Source organism: Emydura macquarii, unplaced genomic scaffold, assembly GCF_026122565.2.
Source record: "Emydura macquarii macquarii isolate MOO-44397 ecotype Brisbane River unplaced genomic scaffold, CSIRO-AGI_Emac_v2 contig_1348, whole genome shotgun sequence".
In the NCBI taxonomy this organism is placed as follows: Eukaryota; Metazoa; Chordata; order Testudines; family Chelidae; genus Emydura; species Emydura macquarii.
The window spans coordinates 8664700-8686313 of NW_027131485.1; the positions used below are offsets into that span (position 1 = coordinate 8664700).

Genomic DNA, 21614 nt, shown 5'->3' on the forward strand with positions numbered 1-21614 from the left:
TTTGCCAGTTTGGAGGCAGACTGTTTAGCATCTTGCAGGATCCAGTCCTAACAAAGCTACTGTCCTACATCAATTTCTGTTAGATTAGAGAGATGCTCACTGCCAGGTAAACTCATTTAAAAAAAATAAATTTCCTAATCTGTATTACCACCAATACCTTACCATTACTACATGTTAGAGCCTTTAGTGATGTTTCACTATTTATACTCTGATTTTTCTGCATTTCACTCAGGTTGCACAGTGAAAAATAGACTATTCAGTTTCATTTTTATTCCTAGAATCTAATCAGTTCCAATTTTCCCCCCTCAGGCAGCAGTGCAATAATTGGCCTGCAAACCAAGCAGTAAGGTATTTAAATCCAATCTCCCCAGTGAGCTATACTTTTTCTAGAAAATTGACATAAAAATATTTTTGCAAATCCTACATTTTGAGCCTCTGGGGTGACAAAATCTCTTTAAACCACAAAAGACATGGTAGAAGGACACTGTTGGGAATCAATATGCCTTGCTTTGAAAGTAGAAATCTAATTTTGTCTCAACATTTATGTTTCATAAATGCCCCAGTATTCAGGAAACAAGTGACAGTTACCCTCTCATCATATTCTATGCTACTGACATTTGCTTATTTAGACTTTATTTTATATGTATCTTGCTTGCAACTCAGCTTCTTTTGCAATTTCTATCTCATGGGGCTTCCAATTGTAACTCCGATATACCTCCCCATTTAGCTTTTTTTTTAAACTTTCCAGTTCAGCTTAATGTCACATCATACATCACTCACCACCATTTACTCTGTTAAACATGCAGCTGGCGTGTGTGCATGCAGCCGTTCACCAACAAGGAGGAACAATTTCCACTCCTTATGTTGCTATTAGAGAGAGAGAGAGAGAGAGTGTGTGTGTGTGTGTGTGAGAGAGAGAGAGAGAGAGAGCACTATACGGATTAGTGGGGAATATTTTAAGGTAATTTTGATTATTGCTATATAATCCAATGACATAGAGAGCCCAATGGTATTCTTTACCTCCCTGTTTAGAAGCTAAGCAGCAGCAGAGGAGCTGCAAGATATAAGATGAGTTACTTAGCTGATAACTTCCTATCAAGGAGGGCATAGCCTTCCTTAATTTTAACATTTTGGATTTTCCTCCGGCTGGACTTGCCTGTGTACATCTGTGTAAAGTGGGTGTACATTGCTATCTTTCTGACTTTGGTAGCTTTATGCTTTTACTTTGCCCAGGTGGAAATGACCATGCAAGGTGCAAGGCAGAGTAGAATCTGGACATACATCTGCAGCTAAAGGATGCAAATATCAGGAGAGCCTCCCTGCTTTGGAAGTTCAAGTTTTCCCAGCTAATGTCTGAAATTGGTCAAATAATTTGCTGATGTGCATGAATTTTGTGAATTTTTTCAAATAGTTTATTCACATATAACTTTCCTCCCATTATTTGTCTAGTTCTGTTCTGTTACAGGTCCAACACCAGGTCAGGTGCAAAACAAGAATCAGGGTCTCTTGTACCACACAATATTTGGATTAAAAAACTAAAATGAAACAACTCAACATAGCACACACTGGATTAAAAACTGGCTAACTGATAGGACTCAAAATGTAATTATACATGGGGAATCATCATTGAGCAGGTGTGTTTCTACTCAGATCCTGCAGAGACTGATTCTTGTCCCTATGCTAGTTAACATTTTTATTAATGACTTGGAAGAGAACATAAAATCATCACTGGAAAAGTTTACAGATGCGACAAAAATTGAGGCAGTGGTAAATGCTGAAGATGATAGTTCACTGATACAGAGCAAGTTGGGTTGCTTGGTAAGCCAGGCACAAGGAAACTATTCTTTTTTAATACAGCTCAGTGTAAATGTATGCATCTAGGAACAAAGAATGTAGGCCATACTTAGAAAATGGGGGATTTTATCCTGGGAAGAAGTGACTCTGAAAAAAATTTGGGAGTCCTGGTGGATAATCAGTTGAACATAAGTTACCAGTGTGACATTGTAGCCAAAAGGGCTAGTGTGATATTCAGATGCATAAATAGAAGAATCTCAAATAGAAGTAAAGAGATTATTTTACCTCTGTGTTTAGCACTGGAGCAACCACTGCTGGAATAATGTGTCCAGTTCTGGTGTTCACAATTTGAGAAGGATGTTGAAGAACTGAAGAGAGTTCACAGAAGACCCACAAAAATGATTAAAGGGTTAGGAAACATGTCTTATAGGGATAGATTCAAGGAGCTCAATGTATTTAGCTTAACAAAGAAGGTTAAGGGGTGACTCGATCACTGTCTATAAGTACCTACATGGAGGACAAATATTTGATAATGGGCTCTTCAGTCTAGCAAAGGAAGGTATGACATGGTCCAATGGCTGTAAGTTGAAGGTAGACAAATTCAGACTGCAAATAAGGTGTAAATTTTTAACAATGAAGGTAATTAGTCAGTGGAACAATTTACCAAGGGTTGTGGTGGATTCTTCATCACTGGCAATTTTTAAATCAAAATTAGATTAAAAAAATATACTCCAATTCAAAATGAATTATCCTAAGGGGAGTTCTATGGCCTGTGTTATACAGAAGGTCACACTAGAAGATAATCACAATGGTCCCTTCTGGCTGTGGAATATATGCATCTTTAATCATCATACTAGGAAACATTGGGTATTTAGTCCAAATGATTTGAAAGATGAACAGCCCTGCCTCCTTTCACTGAGGATTGTCCGGGAAGGCCCAGACTGGGGTTGACTCATCTGTCATTCGTGGGTGGGGGTGAGAGGATGGAGAGGACTATTTGAAGTCAACAGATGCCATTTCAGCCAGCACTGTCTCTCTGGGTAGATCTGTGCACCATATTTAGTCTGTTGCTGTGTGCGGATAGCTTCAGTATTTCATATCCGGTATGCTGATGGGAATTCCTGGAGGATCCTAGCTTTCCCTTTTTGGGATGTCTCCCATGCACAGGTCTTGCTGAACAAAACTGTTTGCTACTGGGGGTGGGAGGAAGTGCAGCTGAGGACTGAAGGTTTCAGAGGGGTTGACAAGGACCAGATTCACTCCCTAGGCTGGCTCCAAGCACCTTGTCCTCCACTCCCCCAGCAGCTGGTGCCCCACTCCTGTTCTTTCCACTACATCCTAGGGACCATTCCCCAGAGCCATTTAACAGTCCTCTTCTTCCTTTTATGGACAGAGGGAAGTATTTTTGTATACATAAGTTATTTACAATATTTTCTCAGGAACTTGCTCAGGAGCAGCAAAAAGCAAAACCAACTTCTGCAAAACTGGTGGGGAGCTGGAAAAAAATAACCTTATTTTTCCCCAGAGACAGACAAGGCTTAAAACAGCCCCAGGCTCTAACTGCTATATAAACACACGGAGACAGAGAGAGACCTCCACCCCCACACTGCTGCTGTATTGGGAATAACCGCCCTCTCCCAAATAACTCACACTGAACCCATCTTAGCTCCACATCAGCAGGCAGATAGTCTGACAGGCTTTTGCAATGGGACCGCTTAACTACAGCTACCCATGATCTGGCTTTGCCCTCTTGCTAGAACCCCCGCTGGGATGCATACAAGAGGAGATAGTTTATGTAAGTCAGGAAGGGGTTAATGTGTCTTATTAGCTAGGTCCTACATATCAGTTCCATTCTGGGAAGTGGCAAAAAGAAACAACCCCGTCAATTTCAGACATCTCTTAGTGCTGTTGCACAATATCCAGCTGGATATAAAACAAGGGGAGACACCCAGGTCATAATCCTGTTTGGATTTTTTGGTTTTGTTGTTAATATTAATGTAAGATTTAGGGGCAGAGTCACCAGCCCTGAATTGGGCTCCTCCACGAACAAGGTTCTTGGCTGATGGTCTCTCGTTTTTTAGCCCAGGTACTGAGGATTTTCCAGCAGGAGGTGGTTTCTAGGGCCCCTCCCCATTGACCAGATTCTCCTCCTCTATATAGGGAGGCTGCAAAGGCAGAGAGGATTTGGACTGTTCCAGCTGTTAGCTGTACAGGTTCCGGACTCTCCAATTCACTCTCTGCTTCCCTAATTGGATATCAGTAAGTACAACAGTGACTGAAGGACTCTCCTGCCGGGGGAAGGGGCTGGGAGTGAACAGATGTTTCCAACATAGTTACTTTAGCAATCTAAATTATTGTGTACCTTTGTAAAAGCAATTTATTACTGAATTACTTTCAGGTAACAGACACTCACTGATTTACTTAACATACCATATTGTGGCAGACCTACAAAACATGCTTGACTGGCTTACCCCTGATTTGCATATTGCAAACAGTGTATTAAGTTTAAAATTCATAGGAAGATCATGGTAAACTTAAAAAAATTTGCAAGTGGTGTGAGAAATTCATAATTTATTTTATATCACTGCCATAGCTGCATCTATTTACAGAGAGATGTAGAGAAACAAATACACAGTAGCTGTTCTGTGTAATGTAATGTAATACTTTACAATTCTATAGCACCTTTTTCAGACAATGTCAGGCGCAAACAATTAACTTTATATATGTATCCAGTAAAGAAGCTGTAGTCAAAGTAGTAATAGTTTAGCAGTAGGTTTTCTCTATGTTTTCAGTACTAATATATAAAATAACTTAGTTTTAATATCTAATAGATTACAATATAAATGTGTTTCTGATTAAAATATCATTAGCTTTGATAGTTTTATGTTTAATCGCACAGCAAAAAAAACTTTTAAAATAGGAAAGAAAAGCATTAGAGAACACCTTTGCGAGATGACTTTACTATTACATAAATAACATATTTGCATGCTAGGAATAAAAGGCACTGCTAAATCTGATTTCTTCACTGTTAGTGAGTTGCAATTGTTAGTATAGTTTATATGCCCAGATCTGATGATCTTTTTCCTCCAGAGGAAGAAACTAAGCAATAAACTTGTTTGTAATAAAAGTGATGCGAATAATGAAAAAAGTCAGTAGATGGCAGTATAGAAAGCACCAGTGGTATCAAACGAAAAAAAAATCTCACTGACTTTTTATATTAGCATTTTTTTAATTAATCAAAATATGACCCTCCAGACATGGAATAGAAATGTCAGTAAACACATTTTTTTATTTCATTGTTAGATATTTTGTAACAGATATCATTTTTATTGCAAAAAATGTTCATAAACCCTTTTTAAAAATAAATCAAATTGTATTTTATGCAAAACCTCCTGTTAGCAATCGGTGCCTAAGAATATACTTTGTAAAGGATTATATTCTGAACTACTAAGAGTGCACAACTCTTTTTAACCTCAAGTTTTGAAACAAAAAATATGAACTACTGGAATATTAACTATTGGAAAGCTAAAAGCTGGACTGAGTGGTTGTTTAATTTAGTGTGTGTTATTGCTCTGGCTGTATTCACTTGGATGTAAACAATAATTTTTATTATCACATTTGCAATGGACATGTTATTCCCTAAAAGGGATTTGTTTTGATTTTGTTATCATTACATTTTTGTGGAACAGTTAGTATCGAGGAGAACATGACCATATATGGTAGCATGCCTAGATGTATTCAGTGGGTCCAGAGCTCTTTACAAATTACTATGACTTGTTAGTTGTGTAGCTGCTGGCTTTTAAACCTGTTCATATTGGAAGGAACGAGGGAAATCTTCTCTGGCCCTTGTCATTCACTGCTCTAATTAAAAGATGGCTCAGTACATGCTGCTTATATTCTAGCGAGCAAACATCCAGAGTTTTATTCCAGAGTATATTGAGGCAAAATCACCTCTGCAGACAGTGGAGGTAAATTGGGCAGGAGACTGGTCTATTAATTTTTTTCCTATAGTTCATAATGTATGTAATAGCCTGGGATAAAGCAATCATTCTGATTTCTTTGAAATCTTTAACAAGCTGTCAGTTACACAATCAGAGTTATGGAATAACTTGAATTATGAGAGACTGGAAATTCTGCCAAGCAAGCAAGATAATTAAAGATAAATAGTAAAGCTAAGTTTTTCAGTACAGACTATTTCATTAAAGTAAATGAAGAGTTTAAAAGAGAGAGCTATATGAAAGAGTTAAAATACTAGCTCCTAAAACCAGCTCAAGAGAAGTTAAAGATATTAATAAATGAACACTTTCTATCTTCAAGTATTGAACAATGTTAACTAATTAACATGCGTATTGATATCCTCATTGTTCAGGTGAGAAATGGACATTCAGAGATTGTGTCTCATTTAAGGTCTTAGTAGAAAACTGTGTGAGAGCTAATATTAGAATTCAGGAGTCCCTGGTTCCCAGGCCCATGCTCAAACTACACTGCTGCTAATTGCTTCAAGAAATTGGATATGTGGAGGCTAGTGAATTTCACATGTTGGGGGGTTGACAACAAAGCAACATGGCACTTGATGTTTGATTTTACTGACATCAGTGTCACCTGCATTCTGAGTGGGATAACACCCGTCTAAATCTTATCCAGTCAGAAAACAAACTATTACACCTGTGCTGGTGCTTTAATTGATGCCAGGCATGGGCTGTTAAGCACCGGTCCAGAGCCAGGGAATTCCTGTTACGAATATTTTTTATGTTCAGATCTGTTTGGGGGTTGTGGGTGGAAATACATCCTCACTCCCCTACCTACTCCTCCCTCAAGGGAAAAAGAGATAAGAAAGATCTTTCTAAGGAGTTATCATAGCACAAGAAATTATGAATTTGGGCCAAACTGCTGGTTACTCAGTGTATTCTCTGCTCTGATACTCCTTATGAGGACAGGATTTGTTTGGGGAAGTAATATTGTGCAAGTGGTGATGGGCAGCCACTATTCTAACAAATATTTCCCCAGAGCCCGTGATTAGCCTTTTGTACTGGGATGCATGTGCTACAGAAAAGAGGGGTGAGGAGTAATTGCTTTCCCATTTAAACAAAATGAGTCTGTCTTAGCCATGATGAGAGAGGCAACACCACTTGATCAACCAAGTTTTAATTAAGTGCACTTCATGGAAATGTTCATAATTTTCTCCAAGAACAACATATTCTGTGTATATTTATTGTAAAGCACAGTGGTCAAATTCTGTCATTTGAAATGAGGTGGGAAAGGGCAGAGATAATCTGGGGTGAGGGAGAAAGAAGGAAAAGCATCCTCACCTGAGAATGTAGGATTGTGTGCACATGTGTTTGTGTACAAATATATACTCTGCACATGTATGAGCACTCACACGAACATGCACATCCCTACCTTTATACTGGTGATTGATGCATTCTGAAGGCAAAAAATTCACACTTCAAAAAAGTTTTATGAGCTACACAGATGTCATCTCTGGCAGGGCTCACTGAACAGTAACCAGAATGGGGGTGATTCCATCACAAACTGGGAAATTGCCTCAGCTTTTCCTGCTGTTTGATATGGGGATTTCTAACAAGAGCCCTACAGCACATCACTATGTATAATTGTACATACAGCATTGTAGCAAGACGAATGTTCCAATATAAAAGTTTGATTTGTTTTAGCACCCAGTTGCAGGGATGGATTAAGGCAGGATCTATGGGGCCAGGTCTTAAGGTCATAGAGTACTTGAAATGAGCAGTGGGTCTCAGTAGGAGTAACAAGTGTCAGCACACAGCTGACGGCTGAACCCTGGCTGGCTTGGATGGACTGGGTTGCCTTACACAGGTGGGAGATCAAGGGGTCATGAGTGGAAGGAAGAAAATAAACCACCTGAAGGACTTGGGAGGGGTAAATAAATTTATTTTGAGGGGGGAGATATTTAGGTAAATTTGAGCCCTATTTATCTGTATTCTACCTTCTTATAAGTTTGACAAGGGAAGGGTGCAGTGAGAAAACTTAACATGAGCAGTCTTACACAAGAGCTCTTGACTATAGACTAAATCCTACTGTTGGATACATGCATGCACCTCACATTGAATTCAATGCATTCTGAACTGACTGAAGCTTCTGGGCATTTTTCAGGAGTAGCCTTATGTGGAGTGGAATTTGACTATGTTGTAACCACTCAAAACAGTAATCAACTTCATGTCAAAGCTCTTCCAAAATCAATAGCAACCCTCAGTTCCCATATGAAAAGAAACAGAAGAGATAAGAGAACAAAATACAATAGGGACAAACCTTTTCTTTCTGTGCTGCATGGGAGGTACTTATGAGTTCTCTCAACACTTGTTTCCAGGCACAATAAAGAAAGGAGAGGTGAACTTTTTCTTAATCTTTCTGTGACAAATAAACAGGAAAATCCTTAGGCCATTGTATAATCAGTGACCAGATTTACACCAGATTAGGGCTCTTAATCATATTAAGGGTTTTAGAATTTGGAAAAATTTTTAAAAGAAGAATGATCATAGGATGCTTTGGAAGGTTGGTTTTCACTAATGTCACTCATGGACTCTTTCAAAGTAGCAATATTTGACACTACAACCCCCCAGTATTCAGTTAGGTCTAAATCTTTGTCCAATTGAAGTAAATAGCAAAGCTCTTATTGACTTCACGGGGGCTAGGATTTGGTTCTTTAGAAAGCACCAGTTGGAACTGTTCCAGAGGGGTAGCCGTGTTAGTCTGTATACAGCAAAAACAACGAGAGTCCTGTAGCACTTTAAAGACTAACAAATTTAATTTCAGCAGGCATAAGCTTTCGTGAGCTTCAGCTCACTTCCTCAGATGCAGTTGGTAGAAATGATACAGCAGATAGGTAACATATATAGTAGGCAACCTTTACATATCCAAGGGCATAGATAACAATGGGGTAGGTGGATAAAAGCTGGGTAGGAGTAGGAGACTACTCAATTATTGTCATTAGGACTCAAGTACCCGGCTTTTATCCCCCTACCCCATTGTTATCTATCCCTTGGATATGTAAAGGTTGCCTACTATATATGTTACCTATTTGCTGTATCATTTCTACCAACTGCATCTGAGGAAGTGAGCTGAAGCTCACGAAAGCTTATGCCTGCTGAAATTAAATTTGTTAGTCTTTAAAGTGCTACAGGACTAATAGACTCAGAGTTGGAAGGGACCTCAGGAGGTATCTAGTCTAACCCCCTGCTCAAAGCAGGACTAACATCAGCTAAATAATCCCAGTGAGGGTTTTGTCAAGCTGCAGCTTAAAAACCTCTAAAGATGAAGATTCCACTACCTCTCTAGATAACCCATTCTAGTACTTCACCACCCTCCTAGTGAAAACCTTTTTCCTAATGTCCAACCTAGATCTCCCCCAATGCAATTTGAGACCGTTGCTCCTTGTTTGGTCATCTGCCACCACTGAGAACAGCCTAGCTCCATCCTCCCTGGAACCCCCTTTCAGGTAGTTAAAGGCTTCTATCAAATCTCCCCTCATTCTTCTCTTCTGCAGACTAAACAAGCCTAGTTCCCTCAGCCTCTCCTCATAAGTCTTGTGCTTCAGCCCCCTAATCATTTGTGTTGCCCTCCGCTGGACTCTCTCCAACTTGTACACATCCTTTTTGTAGTGGGGGGCCCAAAACTGGACACAATATTCCAAATGTGGCCTCACCAATGCCGAATAGAGGGAAATAATCACTTCCCGCGATCTGCTGGCAATGCTCCTACTAATGCAGCCCAATATGCTATTAGCCTTCTTGGCAACCAAGGCACACTGATGACTCATATCCAGCTTCTTATCCACTGTAACCCGCAGATCCTTTTCTGCAGAACTGCTGCCTAGCTCATCAGTCCCCATTCTGTAGCTGTGTATGGGATTCTTCTGTCCAAAGTGCAGGACTCTGCACTTGTCCGTGTTGAACTTCATCAGATTTCTTTTGTCCCAATCCTCCAGTTTGTTTAGGTCCTTCTGTATCCTATCCCTACCTTCCAGGGTATCTACCATTCCCCCCATCTTAGTGTCATCTGCAAACTTGCTGAGGGTGCAATCCACCCCATCCTCCAGATCATTAATGAAGATGTTGAACAAAACCGGCCCCAGCACCGACCCCTGGGGCACTCCGCTTGTGACCGGCTGTCAGCTAGACATGGAGCCATTGATCACTACTCGTTGAGCCCTATGCTCTAGCTAGTTCTCTATCCATTTTATAGTCCATTCATCCAACCCATGCTTCTTTAACTTGTTGATAAGAATACTGTGAGAGACCGTGTCAAAAGCTTTGCTAAAGTCAAGGTATATCACGTTCGCCACTTTCCACAAAGCCAGTCACCTCTTCATAGAAAGCAATCAGGTTGGTCAGGCATGACTTTCCCTTGGTGAATCCATGTTGACTGTTCCTGATCACCTTCCTCTCTTCCAAGTGCCTTAAAATGGATTCCTTGAGGACCTGCTCCATGATTTTTCCAGGGATTGAGGTGAGGCTGACCGGTCTGGAGTTCCCTGGATCCTCTTCCCTCCCTTTCTTGAAGATGGGCACTATATTTGCTTTTTTCCAGTCATCAGGGACCTTCCCCAATTACCACAAACTCTAACTGGAACTGTGCAGTTCTACCAGCCCTTTTGGAATAAGTGAGCGTTTCTTGTTTGATCTGTACAGAGATCAAATATTTTTCTCTTGCAGCTCTTCTAAGAATTTCATGGGTCTTTAGGATCATATCCTGCAAGCCTTTCAACACAGAGACCCCTTTCAGAAAGCATTCACTACAATAAGAGTTCTGCATGATGAAGGCTGACAGCAATCAGGCCCCTATATGAATAAATAGACAAATTATTATGCCCCTCTGTGGGTTCAGCTGGTGCCCAGATGCAATGGATGAATTTTCCATCTTTCATTTCTCTGAAAATGCTAATGCTAGTGAAATGAAGACATTTAGAGGAAAGTCATTTATTGGCATTTGAGATTTCCAAAGGAGTCTAATGAAATTAGGTGCCCACCTTCCATTGAATTTCAATTAGATTTGATCATCCAACTCCATTCAGTTCCTCTAAAAATCCCAGTCTTTCTTTAAGATGTATGATTCATATTACTCCCAGAGATCTATGTCACATTTGAATAGTAAAGAGTGTGTCTACTTGGCCAGATAAAAAATTGTTATGTGAGTATGTTCACACTGAAGATTCTTTCTAGGTGAAGATTGTTTTTTGTCAGCTGTGTGTAGTCATACTGGTTAATTGTAGCAGTCCATAGCACTCTGGTCTTGCAACTTCCTCAAGATAAACTTTTTGTTTGGATGCTGTGAATATTCAATCCTTTCTCACAAGGGAAAGGACTGCCTTTTGTTTCTGGACTATTTTCTTTTATTTCTCAAATTTTTCCCCGTTGCCTCTTCCTTCTCATATTTGCTGCCTCTCTTTCCCCAATTAGTCTTCTTGCAGAACCAGGCAACTTGACCGGTCACATATTCTCTTCCCTGCTTTAGTGCCTTTGCTACCATCACTTTAACTCTTCCTTACCTTCCTTGTTGCAGCAGCAAGGAACCTGACTGGGGAACTCTTTTCTGACCTGATGGAGCAGGAAAGATAACGAAACAGCCACCTTTTCACCCCACTCTGAAGCATGTGTGGTGGGCTAGAGAGAAAGCTTATAACTATCTGTTCTTGCCATTCCCAGCTCAGCCACTTGCTGATGTCTCGTGGGCATCATTAGCCAAAGCATTGGAAGAAGCTGCGCCAAGCCTGGCTGGGAGGAAGCAAAGCAGCTATAACTTCCCACTGCTTTCAGCTGAGAAAAGGAGCTGCACTGCAGCTGCTTTATCTGACTGCCACTAGAATTGGGTACAGGATAGTAGTGCAGCTTCCCTGTTTATACCATCCCAATTTGAGCACCATGACAGATGAGGTGTGATGTGCCAAGATTGGTTTCAGGCTTGTTACATTTTTACTGTCCCCTTCTTGTACCCACATCGGATAAATGATCTGTCACGATCTAAGTAGGCTGGGAAGAGTAAATTAAGCTGGCTTCATCAGAGTCATGGATCTCAGAGTTACTCTGAGTCTGCTGCTAAATTCTTAGCTTTCTTTTCTTTTTTTTTCTTGACCTTTTTCTTAATCTGGCTCTTCCCTGAGTGCAACAGAATTAAAATGGTTTGAAATCCTGTTTGGCATGTCGTTTGTTTCCATCCTTCTTGGAATGCAGCCTTGGAACTTGTTCTTTTGCTAATTATTTCATTGGCACTTCAATATGCACCGAGAAAATATTTAGAGAACAAGAAATCTTGTTTGTATCTCATCTCTGTTAACTCTATAGTGAACAAGAAACAAGGATGCAACAGGTTTTTGTTATTAGTCTTAAAGCAACACACTGAAAATCTAAATTATAGACACTGATTATGCATTATTTTTCTGTCTGATCTTTAGTGTGAAATCTCCAAAAAATAAATAAAGATGATAAACCTATGACCATGTCATTTTAGTGTCATCAAGTCTTTCAGGTTCTCTAGATGATTTCAGACACAGTAATCCAAAATGACAATGATCTTGCCTCTAAAAAGCATCTCTCAGCCAAATGAGTCCTATAACACTTAACCAATTTTACTACCTGACTAAGCAAATATAATTGGTTAGAAGGAGCTGTAGTATGTATAACTGTAATACACTCCCTTTCTTTCTGCACCTCAGTCAACTTTTCTGTGGAAAAACAGGACAGGGCTCAGTCTTTTCAGGACTTTAACAAATAATAAAACTACTTAGAGTGAAACCACTGAGAGAGAATGCCATACAATTTCATATTATAACATTTAATATATAGAGACATCTGCTATCAGCATTAGGAATACTTTGGAAAACTTTTTCTAAACAGCTATTTTGTTGTATCTCTGCTCTGGTTTTCTCACTTAAATTTCCCCAGTTGGTTGCTGTTACATAAGTTTCAGTGCAAGATATACTGTAGCATATACACATGCACACTCCCCTCCAGTCTTTTCAGAGAGATGACGCAGTGTGGTGGAAAAAGTGCATAGGTGTCACCCGGACTCCTCAGAGCCAGAGGAGAACAGTAGCTCCACAGTTCTCCAAACTCCTCAATCTCCTCAGCAAAGTAGTGTAGACATGGTCTCATACTGCATGCCTGGCCCCTCTGCTTCTGTCTCCCCACAACCCTCCCCTTCTCTCTATGTCTACTCAACCAACAAACATACACCACTAAGCATTGTAGCCTTAAGGAACAGAAGTGGCCAGATCTAGCAAATAGGTTAAATGTTAAGAAACCTGAAGTTCCTGAATTGCCAGGACTAAAAGGTTAATTTTAGACTGCCCTCTAAAGGCCAAGGCCAAGACTATTGAAGTCCGTGGAATGATTCCCACTGATTTCAATGAACTTTGGATCAGACCGTAAAAAAGACCAGGCTAATATTAAGATAGATGATTATGTGCAATGTTGTAGCCATGTCAGTCCCATGATATCAGCGAAAGGTGGGTAAGGTAATATCTTTTATTGGACCAGAAGCTCTCTAATATAAATGATCAGCAGAAGTGAACTCCAGAAACAATGACCTGCTAATGAGAATGCTTAGTACTAGAAGCGTGAAGGTACACAAGTCAAATACGGTTGCACTACAGTGACAAGAGTGATTCCTATCTACAAAGTACCTTTCAGTCAAACCGATCCAGCATACAACCGTGTCTGTTGTTGCAAGCTTTCCTGTGTATATATGAGTTTATAAATTGCAGGAAATTTCTGTAACATTACTACACTCTTTTTGGTCAGATTTTACAGTTTTAGAGTTTACAGTTAATATTACTATTAATAATAGTATTTTGTAAATACCATATGATTAACAGTTTTAGAGGGATATTAGTGAACTCCACTCTGCCCTCAAGGGATGAAGGCAATTGAGTAATGGTGGCAGGCGTATATAAATTAATGAAAATCCACCAAAACGTCTTCTATGGACAGATTCAGAATTATTAGGTGACATTCATGACACTAACAATAGTACAATGTATCTTCTGCGTGATCACTATTTAACCATATTTTATTTGGACCTCAGAATTCACATTTGCCTTCTTTTAAAACAAGGTTTTACTTTCTCAACAGGTGACAATTGAGTCAAAATGGCACAGAAAGGTCAGCTAAGTGATGATGAGAAGTTCCTCTTTGTGGACAAAAACTTCATTAACAGCCCAGTTGCCCAAGCAGACTGGTCAGCTAAAAAATTAGTATGGGTCCCATCAGAAAAGCAAGGATTTGAAGCAGCAAGTATCAAGGAAGAGAAAGGGGATGAAGTTACTGTTGAGCTGGCAGAAAATGGAAAGAAAGTTACACTCAGCAAGGATGACATCCAGAAGATGAACCCCCCTAAGTTCTCCAAAGTGGAGGACATGGCAGAGCTGACTTGCCTCAATGAAGCTTCGGTGCTGCACAATCTAAGGGAGAGATACTTCTCAGGTCTAATTTATGTAAGTAAATTCAGGCATTCACATGAACTGACGCTCATCACTGTTAACGTACTCATGTGCTGACTGAGTCCTGTCATGAAACCGACAGTTCAGCCAATTCAGAGGTCCTACGTTTCTGAACAATGATGATGTATGTGGATAGTGCTTTTCCTCCTCAAGCTTTCCAAAGCAAAATGCATTTGATCCATTTTCCGCTTTGACTCCTTTGTATTTTCTACTTTTCCCCCTGTTTGATTCTCCTATTGTAACTAAGGACACAGCCTCTGTAGCTCTTTTGCACACTGGCTCAGAGGAGGGCCCAAAGGCTTGCTAATTCTGAAAGAACACTGGTGACTTTGGAGGTTTTCCTTAGATAATCAAAGACTCAATCTTGCTCCTATTGAAATCAGTGGGAGTTTTGCCATTGACTTCAATAGAAGCATGAGCCAGCTCCCAAGTCAAGTATTTCAGTCCTAATCCCCCTCCCCACCTCCCAACCTCTCAGCTCTAGGGCCTAATCCTACAGTCCTTGCTCAGGCAATTGAAGTTAGTGGGATTGCCAGAGGAAATCAGCACAGAGGCTCCAGTTCAGCTAGATACCTCAGCATGTGCTTTAATTTAAACACACGAATAGTCCCATTGGAAATCAAGTAGAACAACTCATGTGCTTAAGTGCTCTGATGAATCTCAGGACCCTAAATCTGTTCAGTATATTCCATTCTTCATCTCAAATGTTTCCATTTCTGTTCAAATTATTGATCAAAACAATTTGGAATTCTCTTGGTGTTCACATGCATTGGACTTGCACAGCCAAGATAGTTCCATCCACCAGTCCCCAGAGATGTATTTCATCATTACCAAATCCCAAAATGAATCATAACTACATCTACTGAATTGTGGAACAAGAGACTCCATGATTTCCAGAAGGGACTTCACTGTTGCTACTGATTTTATGTGGAAGACCCTCAGATACTGTGGTGATGGGTAGCAGTATAAAACCCCAATATGGACGAATTGTGTTGCGGGATATTTGTCACCAGTGGGTGGATGGAAATTTGTCAGGTTAGCTCCATTTTTTACTGTTGCTTTTAAAACTTTTTCATAAGTAACATGAAAATCGTTACATTGGAAGGTAGCAAATCAAGCAGAAAATTAGGCAGTTATGCAGTGCTACAAAGAGACATTAATCAGCAGATAAAATCTTTTAAGAGGTGTAAAATCTGGTGCCTTTTGTTTGGGAGCTTAATAAACCTAGCAAAATGAAGATCTCTGAAAGAAGTTCACTATTTCAAATTTCAGCATTTGAGGTTATTATTAAATTTTAATCTCAGAGAGGAATATATTGAACTATTTGTTAAAGTATCATTGAAGGGACACCATCAATTTAAAAATCACACTTCTGTCTGAAAATATTTTGTTGCTATTACAAACAACACCTAACATAACTGTAAGTGAAAGAAATTAGAAGGGGAAATTTTATCCATTTTTTGTTTACTTTGCTCATTTGACAGCACTTGTAACTAGTCAGTTCCACTCTTTCTCTTATATAGTTACTCAGTTTCCCTTGTTATGGGACTTTCACATAGCAAAAGAGGAGAGAAAAACAGGAAAATGTGATTTTAAAAATCAAAAATTGACAGGAGGACACAAGAGTAAGCATAGTATCAAACTACTTTAAACTTTCTCATCTAACTAAATTTCAAGATGGTAATTTAACATACAACTTAATGAACATAATTTGCAGTACAATAGCTCACTATTTTTTGCAATGGTCTATAGAACAATCGCTTCCATCTGCTGTTTAATATACAAAACCACACGCCTTTACTCAAACACTTAACTTTAGTGAACACTGTTATAGTTCAGAAAAATAGGAGGCATCTAAACAGTGCTCCTAGATTCATTCTTAATAATTCCTTATCTAATAGGAACAATTCTCTCCTCACTTTTAATCATGCAATGCCTGCATTGACTTCTTTGGAACACATGGACATAACTCTGAAGAGAATTTGACCTAAATTGTTTTAAAATCTCTTTCCCTGAAAAGCCCAAATACAAACTCTAAGCATGTACCAAACCAGTGCTCAGTTTTCTTGAATGATCATGGCTCATTTGTTTTGGTACGTTTTCTGTGGCTTAGGCTGATGCACAGGAAGAAGATAGAACTTTAACTCCTTTCACTGCAGCTGACACTGCTAGAGTGGCTATTTCCTGGAAAAACTCCAAGCTTATTTTAGTGCATCATGGAAAATTCAGAAAGAAATAAGGATAAAAAATTGTCCTCTCTCTTGTTATCATATTAAATGTTGCTCAGAACAAATAGCATTTGCCTTCTAAACAACCAAGTTCCACACAGTCCTAGACCAAAGGATGGTGATAAACATGAATGTCAGTAAAATATTTCATATATATTTCAAGCAACAAAGGACAAAACTTCCATTGACTCCATTGAGGGCAGAAACATACATCCAATTTTTGCCCTGAAGTTCAGACAATAAGTATTAAAATATAGGAAAAGTATGTGTGGACTGAAACCAGAATTATTTCATGGTGTCTTTCTTAAAATGTTTATTATCCTAGTACCTTAACACAAAAGAAACAGTAACACAATTCTCTGACTACAGGTAAAATTTTAGGGTAAAATTCCACTGTCTGATCGGCATACTGGAGGCCAGATTCTCAGCTGGTGTAAATCAGCGTAGCTTATTTGGATCCAGTGAAGTTATGTTGGTTTAATCTGTTGTGGACCTGGCCCTGGATTTACACTCTGACTCTCACTCCATGCCTTGGGGATTGATGGTGGTGGGAGATTTTCTCTCACAGGCAGAGCAAGATAGTGGAGTTCAGGCCCATTGTTCCGAGTGGAAAGATGAATATTGTTAATGTTCTACTGACTGTGCTTTTCAGCATTGTCTGTGAGATTAGGGCATTGCAAGGTGAGCAGATTCAGAGTTTTCAGGGCCTGGCTGTATTTAGTATTTTTCTTTTTGAGATTTGAAGTAAGTGAGATAACTAGGTTACCCAATTCCAGTAAATGCATCTCCATCAGATGATGAGAGCGAAACTATAATGTCCCAGCTGCCTGGAACTCAAAGGAAAATAGAATCGCAAGTGATACGATGGATTTTTAATGGAGAGAGCAGAAGGAATATTTCTACCACTATCCGAACACACAAAGTTTGTCCTTAGTACTACATTAGATTTAATTCTAATTAAATAGAAGATAGGCTCCCCCATGAATCTGTAAGGACAGCTGTGGCAGAGGGGTGTTCACCTCCTTGGGGGTCAGCAGGGGTAACATCTGCACTTTCTAAGAGGAGGAGTTTTAACTTCCAGCCTGTGGTTAATAGAAGTCCCATCCGTGGAAGTGGCCCAGGATTTGTACTAAATCAACACCTATCCAGGGTGCCATGGCCCTGCCCTCATCCTTGGATGGCCCAACCTATTTTCTAGGCTGTGCCTGCTGGCTCCAGACCCTCTGTGGACTGGCATGTGGGTGGCTTGTACTTCTGAATCCACCTGTCTGGGCAGACTGTATCAGTTGAGGCCTGCCAGCAGCTTGATTTAACCCTTGCAGAAATATTTTTTAACCGTAAGTGATAGATGATCCTTAAATCTTGGTTACAGCGTGCTTTACATGCATTAATTCTCCTTCTCACTATCCGTGCAAAGTAAGTACCTGGGATTATATCTGAGCTTTCACAAGTTGGGAAAGGAAGGTCTCAAGTAACTTGTCCAACGTCAGACACAGAATCTATGTCAGAGATCAGATTAGAAGTCCGGAGTCCTGTGTTTGGATCGGTAGCTCATATTGTCTCCCTGCCTAAGTAACCACTTCACTATTAACTTACTCATTCTATTAACTTACTGATTCAGCAAGGTACTTTAGCACGTGCCTAACTCAAAGTACATGAGTTATCCTACGGACTCCAGTGGGATGAATCACATGCTTAAAATCAGGTGAATTCTTAAGTACTTTGCTGAACTGAGGCCTAAATTAGAATTTTTCTTAAATGGGAAGCCTATGTGCTTTTTATTTGGTGGGGCGGAGGGGGAGGAGAAGGGAAGGAAGAAGGGAGGGAGAGATTTCTGGTGTGCAAGATAAAGCTACCCAGCTGTCCTTCTAAAAGCCTTAAGGGAATCAGTCTTTCAATCACTATGTAACCTTGAACTGTTCTTGAAAACTTCTAATTGTTTTAGACATATATATGTTTTTCAACACTGATTATATGAGTCTTTGACACAGATTTTTTTTAACTGAATATTTGCCCATTATGAAGGAAACCCCACTTTCCTTTAGGTCTGAGCTCTTCTTCTTTCTCTCCAGTATAACAGATCATTTTAGAATGTTTGGAGTTTGGATTTCCCTTCAAGACTCCAGTGCCAAAGAGAATCCAGCGTTAGTAACTAGTTAGCTACGATGCCACCTGTTCTAGCGTAGGTACCTTGAAAGAAGTGAAGATCTTGACCATATTTTTCTTGATACCTCACATAAGAATATGCAGATGCAACAGCAGAGTTTTCAAAGGTAGCAAAAGTGTGAGCTTTGGAGACCTCTGATCTAACCAGAATGGACCAAAGGCGCTCTCCTGCATAGTACAGTAACCAACCTGTTGCTCAGCACTGTAAACTGATGGATGCTGTTCTGTGTTTGCTTAATACCATATAAGGTGTTCAGTCTGTGTTTAAAACTTGTGCTATTTCCTAATATAGTCAAGAAAGGGAAATCCCTGTGACCACGTTTGAAATCTCTGCTCAAGGACACAAGCCTGCAGAGATGCCTCTGCATGGTCTTGTGATGGCTTTCTGTAAAGCTAGACCCATACACAGACATACTCCTAAGATCCTGGATGGGAAAGATCAAATAGCAACAGTCTCCTGTGAAATAATAACTCCAATAGTATATTAAAAAGCCTGTCAAATAATAATTCATCTATATGAATATAAATTAAAGTAATTGGAAGGTAAATTCTTCAACTCTTACACATTCTTTTTCCTTATAAATTTCTTCATTGAACTAGCATGAATTATTGATTGTGAATAAATGATCTGACACATTTGTAGTTCTTCATTTGTGAATTGTTTAAAATCTGATCCTGAGCTCTGCTAGCTTTCCAGATAACTTGTGCAAGCAAATTTCAGCCTGTGACGTGCTTGCAAACTGTTCACTTTGACTACCTGCTATTCATTATTTGTGGTATATTATTAGTCACTTATGTCATGTGCAATTGTTTCTGCTACTAATTGGATAGCTGAAACCTTTTAAAGTAAAAGAGAATAATGAAGAGCAAATGATGACCAGCAAACAACAGTCACTCCTCTTGTTTGCATGAATATCCTTATTCACAAGTAAAGAACAATGATTCCCTAAACTCTGTGTTAACAAAAACCCCAAAGCCAGTAAGAAAGACATACATGTGTCTAAGCAGCAGCTCTTTGGAACTAGAATGAATTTTTGAAAACAGCCTTTGCAACATTCATCCAGCTCTATATTCTATACATACCTCCCGACTTTAAAAAAAAAAATGTCAGTTTCAGGGTTTTTTTTAAAATTATCCTGAGATTTTAATTTAGCAAATGGCTATCTGGTTAAATAAAGTTATAAAATTTTTCAGGTCCTTGAAATTCATTATATACAGATCCATACACATTTCCATACACATGCAAGCACTAAAAATGATGGTGTCAGTGCTGCCCATTTACCTTATGTGACCCCAGAAAAGTAATTGAAGTCAAGAATTATGGCAGTATGCAAAGTATGATATGTTTATAGGATTTTACATTTGAAATGTAGCTCTCTGATTTTTAGAAATGATTAGATGGATATGCACCTGAAAATTCTTACTTCACCCATGTATACATTCTGATTTCTCACTATGGATATATCATCTTTGTGTTGTGTAAAAGGATGTATAGGAAAGTGATTTACTTATGAAAACATTGTGTTAAATATGTTTGATCTTCATTTTTTTCAAGCTCTTGAAACATTCTGAGTTATACCATTTTTCTTTATTCGGTTTTCCTTGCAGACTTATTCAGGCCTCTTCTGCGTTGTGGTAAACCCATACAAATACCTGCCCATCTATTCAGATAAGATTATTGATATGTATAAAGGAAAGAAGAGGCATGAGATGCCACCTCACATCTATGCTATTGCGGATACGGCATACAGGAGTATGTTGCAAGGTAAGGCTGGAAAATATCCTGGCTTAGCATTGTGATTAAAAACTTGGAAATCCCTGAGCAGCAACAGAAACTTATTGTTATAAAGTTTATTCCAGCTAGGAAAGGAGCACAGTCAGAATAAGATTTATAGCTCTCTTCAATTACAGAAAAGTTACGTGGGCTTTCTACAACTTCCTGAGGAATTCTTTGGCAGGAATTGCGGTCCATGAACATTATGTGACTCGAAAAGGAAAAACAATCCATTTACCCATCTGTGTGATGGCATGTGGGCAGGGTTTAAAGTCAAGCAAATAGTTTTGGCAAATACGGGCATGGAAAAAACTCCCTTTGTACCAATGGAGACTATTCCAAGGCTAGCTGCTACGTTTTGCTGACTCCTGGTCAGCGTTGCTGTGCATGTGTTGCATTAGAGTCAAGAAAGTGAAATCCAGTAACATTTTGGTGGCTGTTATTGGGTTGCATTCTCACATTTTGGAACTGGGGTACTATCTTCAGAGTCAAGGATGCAATCAGCCTTCTAACATTAAAGAGAATCAGCTGCAATTGGAACAAGATCAGGCCCAAAAAATAATGTGGAAAAGACTTTCGAGGTGACATGCCTTCTCCTACTCATGCTGTCATTACTTTATCATAGACACATGGAAATAAAGGGCTGGATGGGACCTCAGCAGATCATCAGTCCATCCTCCATGCTGAAGCGGATCCAAGTAAACCTAGACTGTCCCTGACAGGAGTTTATCTAACTTGTTCTTAAAAATCTCCAGTGATGGAGATTCCATAATCTCCCTTAGAAGCCTATGCCCGTCTTTAACTATCCTTATAGTTAGAAAGCTTTTCCTAATATCTAACTTAAATCTTTCTTGCAGCAGATTAAGCCCATTACTTCTTGCCCTACCTTCACTGAACATAGAGAAAAGGTGATCCCTGACTTTTTATAACAGTTCTTAACATATTTGAAGACTTATCAGATCACCCCTCAGTCTTCTTTTGTATTAAGTTTCTAGTCCTGTTTCTTTAAACTTTTCTCATAGATCATATTTTCTAAATCTTTTGTTTTTGTTACTCTCTTCTGGACTCTCTCCTGTTTGTCTTTCTTAAAGTGTGGTGCCCAAAACTGGACATAATATTCCAGCTAAGGCCACACCAGCACAGAGTAGAGTGGAACAATTAACTCCCATGTCTCACATAT

At 39.3% G+C, this 21614-nt stretch overlaps 1 protein-coding gene across 3 annotated transcripts in view; it reads left to right on the top strand.

Moving 5' to 3' along the window:
* The first annotated feature begins 3994 nt into the window (after positions 1-3994).
* Positions 3995-21614, top strand: part of MYH11 (myosin heavy chain 11) — a 91729-nt gene continuing 74109 nt past the window's right edge. For all 3 annotated transcript variants that reach the window (XM_067551059.1, XM_067551061.1, XM_067551060.1), the window contains exons 1-3: positions 3995-4053; positions 13899-14260; positions 20269-20425. In XM_067551059.1, coding sequence (XP_067407160.1) covers positions 13916-14260; positions 20269-20425 — 502 coding nt within the window. In that variant the 5' untranslated portion in view covers positions 3995-4053; positions 13899-13915. The remainder of the gene's footprint in view (positions 4054-13898; positions 14261-20268; positions 20426-21614) is intronic.